General features: G+C 41.0%; 1 protein-coding gene across 1 annotated transcript in view; it reads right to left on the bottom strand.

Moving 5' to 3' along the window:
* efl1 (elongation factor like GTPase 1) overlaps positions 1-16248 on the bottom strand; it is a 139300-nt gene that overhangs the window by 110671 nt on the left and 12381 nt on the right. Inside the window, exons 12-15 of the mRNA XM_041044447.1 lie at positions 15423-15522; positions 9030-9187; positions 8338-8501; positions 6512-6647 (exon numbers count right to left, since the gene is read on the bottom strand). Coding sequence (XP_040900381.1) covers positions 6512-6647; positions 8338-8501; positions 9030-9187; positions 15423-15522 — 558 coding nt within the window. The remainder of the gene's footprint in view (positions 1-6511; positions 6648-8337; positions 8502-9029; positions 9188-15422; positions 15523-16248) is intronic.

Raw genomic sequence — 16248 nt, 5'->3', positions numbered from 1 at the left:
CAAACAATGAAAAACAGACTCAGCCCAAAACTACACTACTGTCTACACAGATCTGATCATTTCTAAACTGCTGTTTGACATGAATAATTGAATAGAATATATCAGTATGAGATCTGTTTAACTGAGACGACAGAGACATGTCAGAATGACATGTTTTTACCCAGAGTGCTGATGAATCTAAAAAATTCAGAAAAACCTCTGAAGTAATTCTGCTACGTAACTATGCACCACTAAAAGCCCGTACAAACTAGTTATCTCCCAGTGATCATCCGAAACACAAGATGAATCAGAAGACACCATGCTGGGATAGTTTATGAGAGATCAACATGGAAATGTGAGCTGGAGACGTCTCAGCATGAAGACTGTGATCGGATGTATTTAAGCTTTTAGAGGCAAAGTCTTGTAGTTAGTCTCCTGCTGGAGCTGTTAATGTGAGAAGATGAGTAAGAGAAAGAGACAGAGACATGCTAGGAATCGTGAGTGAGCAGGGTTACTATGGTAATAACTGATATCAGCCATGGAAAATAAGAGCAGTGACAAACACTGCAGCTGAACAACTTGCTAAGAGGACTGTGATCAGAAAAGAACCTGACAAATGACAACTATTACTACTACTACCTATACTACAGCTAACTGCATATACTAATACTAAAACTAATAATAATAACAATGTACACTATCAAAAACAAAGGCAATAAAAACAAACAACAATAGGTTCCCATTGATGTGTAACCATCTGTGATCTTCACCTAGATTTTTTTTTACTTTATTTAATACATGATGTCTCCAACACTGAAAAGTGCCATTGGTAAATATGTAGCAGCAGCTGTAAGAGCAATGTTTTAAGCAAATTCCAATACAAGCAAACTATTCCTTCTGTAACCTGAAGGTTAATTTAATGAAATTAAATCCCTTACTTTGAGATAAACTTTTTTTTGGTCTCCACCAACTCCTGCAACTGTTAAATGGTCCAGTGTGTTCACCAGCTGCTCTCTTGCTTTGACTGTCTGCTGTTTGGTGTTGGGTAGTAGAAGTATAGTGGCTTTATCAGCATCTTCACTGAAAGCACCTCCTTCTGTTGCAGGAAACAAGGTTGATAAGAACAGGTTAAAAAGCTAGCACTGGCTAAAAAGCTAAGGAGAACGGTGATGGTGCGCTATAATTCTCTGTGGGTTTGTCTTTATGAATGATTCCTTTAACTTTTAACAACTTTTCAGTCTTTTCATCTATTGATCCATTAAAAAACTGATTAGTGATTAGTGCAGCTTTTAAGACATTGTGTGTTTTATTTTGGTGTCATCTGGTGGTAGTATCAAGAATAACACTGTGGCAGACAGCAATGTATGTTGCTATGTCAAACATCTTATGAAATCTGTAGTCATGTTTTTGGTTTCATAAAACATTTTTAGGCCACAGACAATAGTTTGGAGCCAGTTACGTGCATGAATATAGTGTGTAAAGATTTCTGACGTCCTCCCTGGATTAAACGACCGATGAAAATTCTTTATAACAACTCGGTCTAACCAACAAACCTATTGCTGATGTCCAGTAAAACATGGCATTCACCTGAAGTGGAAAACCTCCAGGCAGCAGGTTGGATTCAAAGCTGAATTGTCAGAGGAGCCAGAGCATGATGGGAGGCCTTCATTTCCTGAAGTGCTGTTTCCAACAGCTGGCAGGAAGCACAGGAGCGAAGGCAGCACCACACAGTACATACAGTATAGCAGCTGCCTTTCCTTTGTCTGTCTGCCTGTGTGTGTGTGTGTGTGTGCGCATGTATTCTGTTATTCATTTAAAACAGCCATTATGGAGGGGGTCTCACTACCAGCATGCACTCTCATGACACACTGACACACACACAAAGACAAACATAGCGCTTTGTCATGCAGTCCGTGCAGAGTGCTGTCATGTGGTTAACTAGAAAATTATGTTTCCCACATCAAATGCAGCTTTGTGTGTGCATTTGTGTGTGTGTGTGTGTGTGCGTGTGTGCGTGTGTGCGTGCGTGCGTGTGCACACAGTTCTTTCCCCCTCCAATTACTTGCTCCAGCCGTCAGATAATAATGGGGGTCTAATCAAGGCCAAGCCTGGCGGGGTTTACACACTGGTGCTCCACTGGCAACTTCCTCCCTGCCCGCAGTCCACTAACAGGACAGGAATGATGGCTCCCACATGGCTCAGACACAGAGAAAGACAGAGTGTGATTTTGTGGATCTGTGTAAGGCAGAAATTGTTTCCACACTGCCTGCCACTAGTTCAACTTTCTGCTTTGTCATCAAGCTTCTTAGTGGAATGCACTGAGAGTCCTGGGGAAACAAGCTGACTATATCGTACCTAATCATTACTAACCATCACGGTTAAAAGGAAAATAAAGAGAAAATCCTCCCCCAGGCTTTTAACAACGGGTGATTGATAAGTATGCAGCCTAAAGTAGAGGGAGTCCTTAGAAAACCTAGCACATGTATTTTTCAAAATAGAGAGCACTCCAGAAAGTGGCCCACAGCTGCGATGACGTCATCATCACTGTCAAAATGACAATCACTGAGCTCATTCTACATGTTGGGGAAGTGGCAGTAGTCAGAGCGTGGTAAATTGGGTGAACAGGCTGGATGTTGGATGAGTTCAAATCCTCATTCATGGATGGCAGCTATCATCACTGTGGTAACGTGACCCTTTTCCAGGTAGTCCACCAGCAGCACTGCCTATGCATCCCAGAAAAAGGAGGCCATCACCTTGCCTGCGGACCAGGCAAATTCCAGGGAGCTTCCACTTTTTCGATTGTACTTTCACCTCGGGTTGGAAGTGGTGGACTAAATTCTCATACATGGTTATGAATTGCTGGGGAAATCTCTCAGCATCCACCTCAAAAATGGCAAGGTTATCCCTTGACATGCCTAATCTGCCTCTCATCACACTGAAGGAGTTTTGGGACCCACAGCTTGGATAAATGCAGGACACATTCCTAGGACATACCCAGCTCTGTGGCAATGTACCATTATTTGTCGATCTGTCAAGATAGTGTCTCCTGTGTGGTGACAGTGACCAGTTTTCCAGGACAGAGGTCATCTTCCATGCTTTCCGCCACATTCAAATTCAGGAGCCCACTTCTTCACCATGCAGTAAGAAGGGGAACCGTCCCCTGGTGCTGCCACCATGTCCTTGTGGACCTCTGTGGGCAATAAGGCCTAATTTCCCAAAACAGAAATGTTAAGAACAAAAGTTCCTAACTTCAAACTTTCTGCATTATCACTCAAAGAGCTGAACAATACGTGCATGTGTACACCCATTAGCCTTCAATTTGCTGCATTAAATGAGAGTTGCAAAGAAAGAGTACATGAAGGTGGAGTTCATGTTACATGTATGAAAGCTGCGGCTACCATTCTTTGAGCACCCAGAAAAGCGCTATACAAAATTGATGTATTATTATTATTATTATTATTATTAGAACCAGGACTGCTGCCTTGTGTCTTTTATGCTTCCTCAAGGATTCAAAAACTGCACCGCAACAGCTAGAGAAAGGGTACTGCCAACGAATACAAACCATCGGGGAAAAGGAAGGTAAATTAGTTTTGTGGGCATACAAGATAGTCTGTGTCAAGCTTACTCAGATTTCTCCCAGAGCACTGCATGAGTAGAGCCACATCAAACTATATATTGCTGTAATTGACGTTAGCATCCTGACTGAACTGATGGCGCTGGAGAAAAAGTCTGGAATGACTAAAATCATTAAGACACATCCTCTGGAGACCACGAATATCTGTATGAAAATGAATGCCAATCAATCCAAACAGCTTCAAAATATTTAACTTAAAATTAAATATGTCAAACTCTAGAGGAAAACTCAAAGAATCATTGAAGTACTTTGAATTCATTCTTCCGAGTGTTTATACACAATTTTATGGCAATCAATCCAAAGGATGAAATATTACAATCTGAACCACAGTGGCCAGCCACACACACCACTAACCTGGAAAAGGTTAAAAGAAAAAAAAAGTTTCTCCAAGTCACATTTCATAGACGAAGATACTATACTACTTTTAAATCAGTTCACATAATAACACATTACCATTACACAGTAACAATACCATATTAAACATGTACAAGTCAAAGTTTGTGAAGTTTCCTCTAACTGAAGGGATCCATGTAATTCCATCTTGGTAGCTCAAATGCTCAAGGGGAAAGTATTGACACATTACTTTCTATTTCCAACCACAGCCAAATACAGGTCAATACTATCTATAGCATTACATAGCAAATGAAAAAGCCATAATTTAAATCTATCAGTGTGCAACCAGTCACAGAACATGTACTGTGCAGGCCACTGTCATCACTTTATAGCCCATCTGTAGTCCAAACTAAATAAGGAGCACAGGGATGTGTGGTTCTCACTCAAGGGCTAATTGTCTTATTGATAACTTGCTCCTATTGTGCTTTTCGCCCCCACACCCATCCTGTCTGATGACTGCATGTCAATATCCTAATGCACATCTCCTTCATAATTCATGTCAGGCTCACAGGAGAATAGCAGGTCAGACTTCAATTCAATGTTTCCAGCACTCTGCTTATAGTGCCCAGAACATTAATGTGATCTCACATCAATACTGCACAAAGAAACAATCAAAACATGCCACATTATACACATAATATACCAGCATACACACATACTCTACAGTGTTCAGAGTGAACACATTTAAGCAAAGTTTATAGGTGCTGCAACTTCTTACAAAACAGAACCTGACGAAAACAGGATTTTGGAGTCTCATATCAATATTAACTTTACTACTTTACAAGTGATTTATTACTAGTAATTTATGACTACACTTCATGAGTAGACAGTAAAGTGCCTTTTAAGCATTTCTGCCATGTCTGAAGTTTGCATTTAGGCCTGTGTGGTTCCAATCATTGTTTTATGACACGTCATAAAAGGCACAGGAGACACACCTTAAACTTGTCTAAAACTGTCTGCATGGAGAGATAGCAAGACCCTTCAACACTCACAATTCATTAATCAACCAAATGGCACAGACACACAATGAAAAACCAGTTATAAAGATCAATAAAGCTTAAATCCAGTCAGTCGTTATGACATAGCACTGACACTTATGTCAGCCACTAAACTAAAGGTTATCAAAAATAGAAATATTACTTGCACAAAAACGCAGGAGCCAGTAACAGGATAAGTTCAGTCAGAAATTTAAACTCAGCATGTCTAACTATGTTAAATAGTGCCTAAGCTGCATTTGGACACCTTGGCCAGAAATTACTGTTTGCAACATCACAAAAAATTCATCTTCACACAGTTGCTAGCTACAGAGGCCGGAGCCTGTGGGGAGTATAAATAGTGCTTAATTAGCTGTAATGTGTGTCTAAATGTGTAGAATGGTGAAAGAGGTCATTCATCGACAGGTTTCTGAGAAAGCACGGATGGTGGAATATGAAGCCAGCCAAGAGAGCCACCTACAGTGACCACTCAGACATATCAAGACATGCACAAAGAAATGGTGTGTGCGATTGTCATAGGAAGGCTGCAGACATGTGTACAATCATTTAGCCTGAACACATATTTGCTGAGCTTCACCTCAGAAGGTCAAAATGTGGGAATCCGGGAGGGATCCTGGTCTGAGTCAGTTTGAACTGAGTGGAAATACTGTGAATCAGAACTGACAGTGCGTATACCAATAAATACATGTTGATAAAAATCAAAGCAGCAGAGGGATATCATAACTTATACTTCCTACTGTGAGTCAATCTACAACAATGCCGGATCCTATAGTTCCCATGATGCAACCAATATAATCTTTATGTTGACATAATAAAGCTCCGCCAGGGCCACACAAGACATTATACAACCTTTGTCACAGGATGAGACCAGTAAACTAACCCTCAGGCATAATGTTTGTGGAAGGATTCAAATATTTTAGGTCTGGGGATGCAAGCATTTGTTAATATTTACGGACATGAACAGCATGTGGAAAGTGGACACACATTTGCAAGTACATAGTGACCGATAGTGAAGTGATCTGAACTGTTGAATGTTTAATTGGATATCTATTTGATATTAAGCATCATATAAAGATTTTTAAACTTGGTGACTGGATCCGTGTCTTGTTTCTTTGAGTTTTTATCAAAGAACCAAGTATTTTCTAACAAGGTTGCTCATCGTTTGTATTCATGATTCGATCAGGACGGTTTTATGTTCTTCCAAGTATCAGACGTGCTCCAAATGCCATTAACATAACATTATATATGAGACAACTCAAGGATTTCTACTAAACTCTAAACACTTGTGTACCCACCGCATGATGTACACCAGATAGGGTCAAATGTCACTGACCACAAACTTGTTAATCACACTTGTGTGCCAATGTTCCAAGTCTGGAAACGAATCTGTTTTGACTGCTCACCTGATTCTAACTGGGTGAGATTACAAGTGACCAAAACTCTGTCAAAACAAAGCAGGGAACAACAGCCACAGGGATGAAGCAACCAGAAAGAAGAAAGACATTTTTACCCAGGACATTTCCTGCAGGCACCTCCTCCAGCTCTTCGAGCTCTCTGCCCATCAGCAGGTAGATGCTTTCCATGGAACAACAGGACAGATGAGGCACCTCAGGCAGACAGTCTGAAGCACTGCAGCTCTGTGGCAGCTGGCAGAGGTGAGAGAGTGGAATAAGCAAAGGGGCTCACAAAAATGACAGTTGTATGGGTTTTTTTTTGAGGTTAATGGTTAACATTCCTTTTCCCATCCAGTCAGTATGTAAAAAGCAAAGTCAAATTGAAAAAGTACATTTAATAATTAGCTTAATGTCACCGCAGCAGCTGAGAGGTGGCTTAGATGTTCTGCAATGTCTGTATAACAAGGTCTCAAAGTATCACAACCACGGATGTTGTGATGTATCAGCAAGTGTAAGTCAAACTCATCATCTCTGTGTGACCTCCCAAAACAGCACAGTAATACAGCTGCTTTACTGCGTGAGCTTTCCTGATGTGGCCTTACACAACATCTGGTAATTCTACATGTATGGTTCAGGATTCAGTGGTAATTCTAAATTGTGAATACTTGGTAGCTGGAAGTTTTTAAAGGAAGGGCATTTTAAATGTTGCTGCTTTGTCTGGCTCCAAGCCAAAGGAAAAAAAAAAAAAAAAAAAAGAAAGAACAGGAAGTTTTCCGTTTTCCCTCATCATCTCTTCAGTGCTGCTCCAAACCAAGAAGGAGTTAGGATATGAACTGTCCCATTCTGTTATTTACGTTAGGTTGTCATAACAGGTAAGAAAAGACGGCCAGATTCTTTCAGATTTATTTGCCTTTCCCTCTAATGTAAATTTGATTTTTTTTTCAGGCTTTGAGTTAAACAGTCTAAGCCATCTTGTAGGAGATGGTGGCACAGATCTCCTCCAGTTTCCAGTTGAGGAGGACGACTGCATCCTCAGGCTTTAACCCAAACAAGGCAAAAGAGGGAAGATGTTCAAGTGTCATGTTATACATATCGCTAAGGAATTCAAAGACCTTCTTCCAAAAACTTTGAAGGCTTATGACCAAAATATGTGCAACCAGGTTGTAGTAGTAGATTTACAAACAATCACAGGTAGGATGAGTGATGGGTACACCCTTCCCTCCTGTGGGATGGAGGTGGATCGAGGGTTGGTAAAATCAAATTCTGAAGAAAAAGACTAATTTAGAAACATCAGTGTCATATTGAAATGAATACCAAGTAGCAAAGAAAACTTTTCATAAGGAATCTTAAATCTCCTTGTGGTCTGTGAACATGCAGTCTGAGGCTTCTTAATAGAGATTCAGTAAATTCATAAATGTTCATGATGCTCATAAACTGATCCTACTATGTGAGCTCTTGTGACGCCAGAGAAGATAATTAAACACATATGGTTTAGTAAAAATGTTGAATAACTTCTCGTGTCAGTCACGAGAATTTGATTTCCCCTGTGGGTCCATGTAGTACTGTCAGTTACAGTACCTATCAGTGCCTATCAGTGCTGGTTTGTTTCTAATAAGTCAGTGTGAACATGAAACAGACAAGAACTAAAAGACAGTAACAGTTCATCTGTTTCCTTTGGTCCGAACCACCAAAAGATTTGACCGCAGACCAAAGAAAATGATTGAAAACCTGCAAAGTTGTGTAAAAATTTTGATATTTAGGGACAATTCTAATTTACAAGGCCTCAAAAATAAGACTGACTTTATAGTAAACACTGGTATATCCAATCTAATATTTCAATGGCAAAAAAAGTTGAAACTTCAAAACAGATGTGTGCATTACACAGACACAAGAGAAGTGTGGAGCAGGTAGTGTACAGGCTGGATGATAGGTGTGGGTTTACCATGCTCAGGCCCCGGGCGGGGTCATACTTTGGTCCAAGCACAAATACTCTCTGTCCTTTCTTGACCACTCCACTGTAGACCCGGGCAAATGCTATGAAGGTCTGTCTCTGCTCCTCTTCCTCCTCTGGCTTTGAGTCTTTCAATGTCAAGCTCTCCATTTTAGCTGAGAGACAACACAGACACGTACACAGAAAGTGATCCTGTCAGAGTCAGTAACAGGGAAGCATCTAACCTTTTTTTTTTTATATTTAGCTGGGTCTGAAACATTTAACGGTTTTAGCTCCATCCACAGATGAATAAATACCTCTATCTGCTTTCTACATCATTATCAGTGATCATTTATTTCAATTTTATTATGTGTATGTTGGCTTTTTTTTTTTTTTTTTTTTGCCAGGATTCAGTTTAAAAAAACTGTGTTAGTGGTGTTAACATCCCACAGATTAAATGCAGCACTTTTACCCTTCTGACACTTTTACTCTTCTGAGTATTTAACACCTGCACCTCCACCCTTTTTTTCACAGCTCCCTGTCAAATTATTTTAAAAATCACAACAAACTGTCACCTAATTATAAACTCAATTTGAACTAATGGTATTAGTCATTTGCCAAACTGTTATGAATTTACAGAAATTAAAAAAAAAGTGAAAAGTGAAGATCTAGGAATGAGTCATTGAGTGGAGAGGTGAACTTACCTGTGCTGAGTGCAGCAGGCTGGCCTTCCTGTGCCACACTCCCTGAGGGGGTGACGTTTTCAGGACTCTCTGCTGCCGTCTGACCAGCTACCATCCTGTCAGCATGCCTCTGCCTAGCAAGCTCTCTGCGCTGGGCAATCTCCTCCTGGGTCAACGGCCTAAACACACACACATGCAGACACACACACAGCTCAGAACGACATTAGATCCCCAGATAACAGCTGTTTCCTCGATGTCAGAGATGCAGTGTGATGAGCAGGATGTCAGCTGGAACCACAAAGATGGAAAAGCGAAGGCTGTGATTGTACTGATTATCTTATCGGTACGTGAAGCTTCAGGTACCGGTGAGAAGTTGAAATAGAACAGAACAGATCCACGAGTCTGAAGCCTTATCAGATGCATGATGACACTGTTTTTTTTTGTTGTTTTTTTTTTGCTGGAGCACTGTGGGACCCCATTTGAGGCAGCTCCGTTTTTTTCACGCAGGGCCTTAGCCAGCAAACTTTGTGTTAAAGCCAGGCTATCTGCTATCACAAAGCTGGCTCAACTTAAACTAAGAACTCTGTTCACCGAGTGACATGTTAATAAACCAACAGAATTATTATAGACATTTGTAGACAGTCATTTGCTGACTCTGGCTTTAAGCCTGAAGAGTGAAAAACAGCCCGACTATGTTCAAATAAGTTTGTGATGAAGGCCACTCACATCAGGAATACTTGTCTTCTTTTCCTTTTTTATTTTCCCTTTTCTCTCTTTTATCATGGCCAGGCATTCATAAAATAAACTGTGATATCAATCATTTTGTTCAATTCTAAATTCCACTGTAGGACTGAACTGATACAGGACCATGTATGAACACAAATAACATGTATTGCAACAGGGTCCCTGCATTGCACAATGGGACAGTGGCACTTGTGAAACACCTGAAACATTCTGCCTGCTGCTCTGACCACAGACCATGTCTGAAACACGGCCTCTGTTCAGTGAACACTCTTGAAGTGGCAAACTTTTAATTCCCCAGATTGGTGCCTTGGGGGCGAGCTGTAAAAACAGAACACAATTATCCCCACATTAGTTTGTCTACAGGACCTGTGAGTGTGTGTGTGTGCGCGCAGTGCGGTCTGTGTGTGTATGTGTAGTGTGGTCAAGAGTGTAAGCTTATGTGTGTGTGCATACCCTCTTCATAAAGACCACAGTGACTATAGCAACACAGCTGCTCACAATAGGCCTGAGTGACGGCATCCAACACAGAGTTCAGCTCCATGATGACAAACCACTTAAAACAGCCCATAATTTGCCCCTGACAACAGCAGCGGCCCTGCCGACTCACTTGGACTGATTGCACTTCTCTTTTGCATAAATTGGATATAAAAGGGGCCACAGCCTGAACTCAGGATTCTAACAGGAAACCACAAAAGAGCAAACCCCCGCTGAATGATGGCCTGGCCTTAAGAACAAATAACTTCGGACTGACTTACAGCTTCAAACTACACAAGTCAGCTCACTCAGTAAAGCTCACTTCTCTCACATTATTTCCTTCAAAAGCCAGAAGACAAACAAACTAAAAGCAGACAGATGTTTAAGTGAAGGTTATCAATATACTGTGATATTTATTTGAGCCTGGGACTGCTCAAACATCTAAATAAACACCGGGCTGCGTGGTGCGTACGAGGCTTCATGCTTCCCATCAGACCACAGCAAAGTCGCTGCTTTTTTTTTTTTCCCTTAGGAGGTCAAATCAGTCGCTTATTGGTAATAATGGGAATGCCAGGACTTGGTTTCTGGCCTCGCCCGCTGCGGTTATGAAGTAATGGCTTCCAAACACTGGAGCCGGACGATCGCAACCACAAAGAGACCTTTTAACATTGTGAAGAGGGAGGAAAAAGCATGCTGGAAAATTAAACAATATATTGATATTAAAGCTGTCTGCAAAACATACTTCTCTTTTTTTCTTACCACTGAAGGATCCTGATGGAAGATGTTTTCCACTCTGGCTACAGTGTATGAAAATGTAGCTGAGCAGTGACGGAGATAATATTCTGTCTGACATTTGCATGAACACCCTGCAGTCAGATTTAGTCAGTTGAAGGTTAAGTTTCTGAGGCTCTGAGTCAGCTGTTTAGCTGTCATGGTGGAAAAGACTCTGCTTAGACAAGGAGTTCTCACTTAAACTATGTTAACACTGGACGGTCCTGCAGGTCTAGAAGAGTATGCTGAACACTTTTAAGGCAGAGTCTGTAATCGGGGAAGATTAATGGGGTCACATGTCACTGAGTGCAATATGGTGTTTTGGAGAAAAGTCAGTATTGACATTTTGTTTGAATCGTTGGTATGTATTTTTTTTTTCTTTGTGTCTATCTCTATATGCTGTGTGTGTGTGTGAGCATTGTCTCCAATATGAGACAATCACTGTGCACAATTTATCCAAGTAGTAGAGCAGCTACGACAAATTATTCAAAACTTCCGACACAGCAACAGGGTCAATTAGGATCTAAAAATATGTTCAGTGTTTTAATTAAAACCAGACAGGTAAGCCCTTACACACCGGTTCCAAGTTTCTACAGAGAAATCTCCTGGAGCACAGAAGCTGTCCTCAAGATGAGTCCGAAGCTCCATCAGAGCTGATGGTTTTATTTTTCAGACTATTAGCAGGGTGTTTTTTTTATTTCAACCTCAAAGACAGTTGAGTCACAGGACGTCTATCAACCCTAATAGCAACCAAAGAGAAGCGCAAGCCAATGACTCATGTTAAAGTGGAACTGGTTCTACGTGCATATGAGAATAAGGCTATAAATATTTGAAGAACTGTCATCTCATGTCTATAAGGTGTTAGAGTTTTTGATCACACTGTGAATCTGAGGTAGGGCCAGACATTTCTGAATGTCTTCTCAGGTTCATAAATAGTAACAAAGTGATGCTCCTCTCCATGTCCTGAACCTGGCAACCTTGAAACTGTTCTGCCAGCCTTCACTGATTAGATCCACTACCTGGGCAGAAGTTGTCACACAGTTAAACCAACTGTTGACTGCAGAATGCAGGCTGTCAGACCATGGTGGCAGACAATATGTTCATGACCCACTCCCCTGTAGGCAGCTGCAGCCGTGTGCTGCCACAGAAATGTCAGCGGTGGATAAGTGTGCCAAGAGAGTGTAAGGTGGGCAAAAGAGAATGGGGAGCTCTCTCAGGCTCATTAGTTGAGATTTTGGACAGGCTTTTTTTTCTTCCTGGCTTACAGTCTCACAGAGATGACCTTTCTTTCCTTCTCTCTTTCACATATCTGTATCTCTCCTGCCTCATCCTCTAACCCATCTCTGACAGCCTGTCTGTATCTCCTCTCCTCTGTCTGCCACTCCGTTTCCCTCAGAGTGCATCAGCAGAGTCTGCAATTAGGATCCAGTGCTGTCACAAGAGGGGGAAGGAGGGCAGAGACGATGCCAGGCACAGGGCTGAAGCAGGATCCTTCCATTCTGCATCAGATACGAAGCTCAAAACAGAGAGAAAGGCCTGGATAGGGAGTACAGAGAGCTAAATGCATATATGCTAAGCTAAATTACGCTTTGTTTTTACTCAGACTCCTAAAGTTCTGAATGAGTTCAGATGTTTACGTTTGTTTTGTTTCATTAAAAAGAAAAGACGCCCTCTGTGTGAGCCCAAATAAAAACAACACTGCAAGGTCTCAACTCATAAATCAGCATTTCCAGGTTGGATAAGGCCTGAAAATGCTTCATGTATCTACTTCATATTTCCACAGATGTCCAAAAACAGTGACATGTTGCTTCATTATAACAAACACATTTGAGTCAATTCCACATACAGTATCCTGCTTAGGATAAGAGTTTGATGACAGTTCATCAAATCTAAATCCAGCAGCAAATTTACTTTTCAATCTGAATCTTTTCAAATCCCTTTACAAATTCAATCATGTTTATCTTTCAACAACTGTAAGTAACTAAAGTTATGATTAACAAAAAATGACGATCATGTCCTTTACATGTTTTTTTTTTGTTTTTGTTTTTTTTTTTTTACCTGGCAGCCTATTTAATGATCACATGTTTTTAAGTCTTCAAGAGCTTTTTCACTCCATTATTTTAGTGTCATTCATGTGTGCCAGGAATCAGCAGGGGGTCAGCCGGCTCTGGTACATGACGGCTCCAATGCTCATGCTCTATAGAAGCCTAAAGGAGACCATGGAGGCCTGAAAAACATTTCTGTGTATGCACCCAGTGAGCATTTCTGACTGAAATGAATGGGAAGAGTGAACTACTTCTTAGCAGTAGTACGACTTATTAACATTTCAGTTGACCTTGATTTGGCTTTTACTTTCAGATAAAGTAGTTTATATATAAACTTGCTAAAAAATTTACTGCCAAGTTGCAGTAAATTGGAATTACTGTTAGCAGCTCAGGCGCGCTGCAGACTTCCTTCCTTTTGGTTTGCTGGTAGAATTATTATCTAAGGATGGCTTAAAAAGAAAGTTTGTCATAGTTCCCAACACTGGAGCAATTTACAACTTTGGTACACTTTAACCAGTGCAGGTCGCTCTGCAGAGCAGAGAGAACACAATGAGCTTTCTCTGGCCCATTAACAGCTCACACATGTGTTTCACAGGCCAGGCCACCAAACCAACACCGGGACTAACTCTCTGACGACCCTCCAGCATCAATCCTAGTCTCCTGTAAGCATCTGCTTCCAATGAGAAATGGCAGCAGCCCACTCTTTGCTGTAACATGTCATCCTGGCCTTTTAAGTGTGAGGATGCCTTTGCTATTCATCTGACTGCAGGAAGTAGCAGATCTCGTTTCGTAGCTTCATAAAGGGCTTGAAGACAGAATCTGTGACACCCAGCTTAGATTAATGGCCCAGACGCTGGAGCGGGGAGCTGTGTGATGTTTGAGCGCAATCAGATCCTAAAGCCAGACAGGCAGGCCAGGCCAACTCCATCTATCACCGACTGTGGACGAGTCAGGGGGCTGTGGTTTACCCTCAGCTCACCTCCAAGGAGGACACACAGATCACAGGAGGGCTAATAACTGCAACCCACTCAAGGAGAAAGAGCCAAGAAAACCTCCTACAGTAAAAGAGAAATTGGAAGTAAAAGCACACTAGTGGACAGAGATGCCAGTACTGAGAACAGATGGCAGACTACTACACCAATATCCAACAGTGAGACACAGATTATGTCTAGGCTGATCACAACTGACTCGTTTCCTTCTTAGATCTTAACAAGTGCTTCCATGATTGATATATTTGATTCCTTCATCATGCTGTAAATAAAGAACTGAAGCTTAGCGCAGTAAATCTTTCAAACCTTGTTCAGGATGCTTCTAGTGTCAAACATCAGTTATCAGTGTCATTTTTGTTTTTTCCAGATTACATGAAAACATATTTCCTCTAACCATGTGTCCTGCAGAGAGTTTGTCATTTTGCCTCCACAATGCAATGGAAGTAAGTTAAATTTTTTATTTCTTTTCTTTTTGTGTGTGTGTGTGTGTGTGTGTGTGGTCACAGAGGTCAGACACAAGAACCAGTGTGCCCATTACTCTGAATAATCCACAGTGTGGCTTGAACAGCTAGCTTCCTCCACTTCTCCCCTGTAGTTTGTGCCTTAGACAAATCTATGAAATGAAATGTAGAACCAGACCAGAACTGGATTTTTGGAGCCAATACCTATGTCAATGTTTAAAAAAAACTTCTAACATCATATCAGCCAATGTTAATTCCTTTACAGGAACACAGCACAAACAGGATCATGGACTTTGCATTTAGAATATTTATCATGTCATTATGACAGTTTTGTTCTGGATGAACACCAGCTAATTAGAATTGTTGGTCACACAGTCAGCCAATCATCAAAAAGCAGCAGCATGCAGATGATAGTGCTGCAGGATAGAGGTTTCCAGGTGAGTGTGTGAGGAAGCCCTCCACACCAGCTGTGTTAGGCAGCATCACATCATTCAACAACCAGAGTGCACATCAAACACACCATACAGACAGAAAAAAAGTCAGAATATACTAGCTGAGTGTGGTAATCTGGTGAGCGAAGGGGATAAAATGGCTGCTTTCCTGGGGGATTGAGGTCCCCTAAGGTCAGACACCGGTGCATTCTGACAAGCTGAAGTTGACCGTTTCTCTGTGATTTGGATAAACCAATCATTTACCTAATGATCTGTGTGTACACCAGTTAAAGCACTAAACAGAAAAAATGGTAATGCTTTTAGTGCTTTTAATGCTAAAGCTTGTACCTCAGAAGTTCAGGGTAACTTCCTGCTAACTGTGAGCCAACGTTTTTCCTTTAGATCCAGAACAAAGCGGACATATTAAGCATGGGCCATGAGGGACGAACAGGAAAACAGTCCCATCTACTGACCACACTGTCTACAGATACACAATTACCTCTGTCTGTTCTGAGGCAAAGCCTTGGTGTCCACGGCAAACATCTTGGACACGAAGATGATGACTGGAGCATTTTCCTCCCTCGAACACTGGAGGAACGCTGGAAAAGACCCGAGAGGAGGAAGAAGAGTCAAACACAAGCCAGATAAGAACCAAAGTCATGTTCCAACATTGATAGCTGCTTGTAGTACACAATAAATACAAACAAACATACAACACAAACGCCTTCTGACATTTGGTGGTGGGGGGGTGTCAACTAACAGCTAATTATAAAAACATCTTCTATGCCAATTGATCCAAGTAACTACGCAGCAACAGCATGTAATTAATGCAGTTGTAAACATTTTAAAACATTGTAAAAAAATATTTAAAAAAAAAAGTTATTTGCCGACTAAACATGAATTTAGTGCAAATGGATCACTTTACTTTTTCTAAATAATTTTTACTATTTTTTTTCATTATTGATTTTCCGTCACACATCTGAGAGCTTTTTATATAACAGATTTGGACGTGCTACATCAGACTGCCGTAAAAATGTTAAATATATATGTGACCCACTGAAATAACAGGTACATATTAAATCTGGCAGGTTACAGAAAGTTAAAGGCACAACAAAAACACTCCGCCCGCTTTGGGATTGAACAGTGGTGTTACAGAGTGGAGCTTCTTCCCTCAACAACAATCTTTGGCTGAGTGCAGACACTGGCTTGCTGCGAGAGCTTTAATAGCAAGGAACAAGTTTAGTCTTAGCCTGTCATCTAATTATCTACAAAATTAACGTTAATAAGCTACAGTTGATATGATCCACATTTGTCTTTTCAACAGA

This window comes from Toxotes jaculatrix, chromosome 1, assembly GCF_017976425.1.
Source record: "Toxotes jaculatrix isolate fToxJac2 chromosome 1, fToxJac2.pri, whole genome shotgun sequence".
NCBI classification, from domain to species: domain Eukaryota; kingdom Metazoa; phylum Chordata; class Actinopteri; family Toxotidae; genus Toxotes; species Toxotes jaculatrix.
This window is presented reverse-complemented; position numbering and strand designations above follow the sequence as displayed.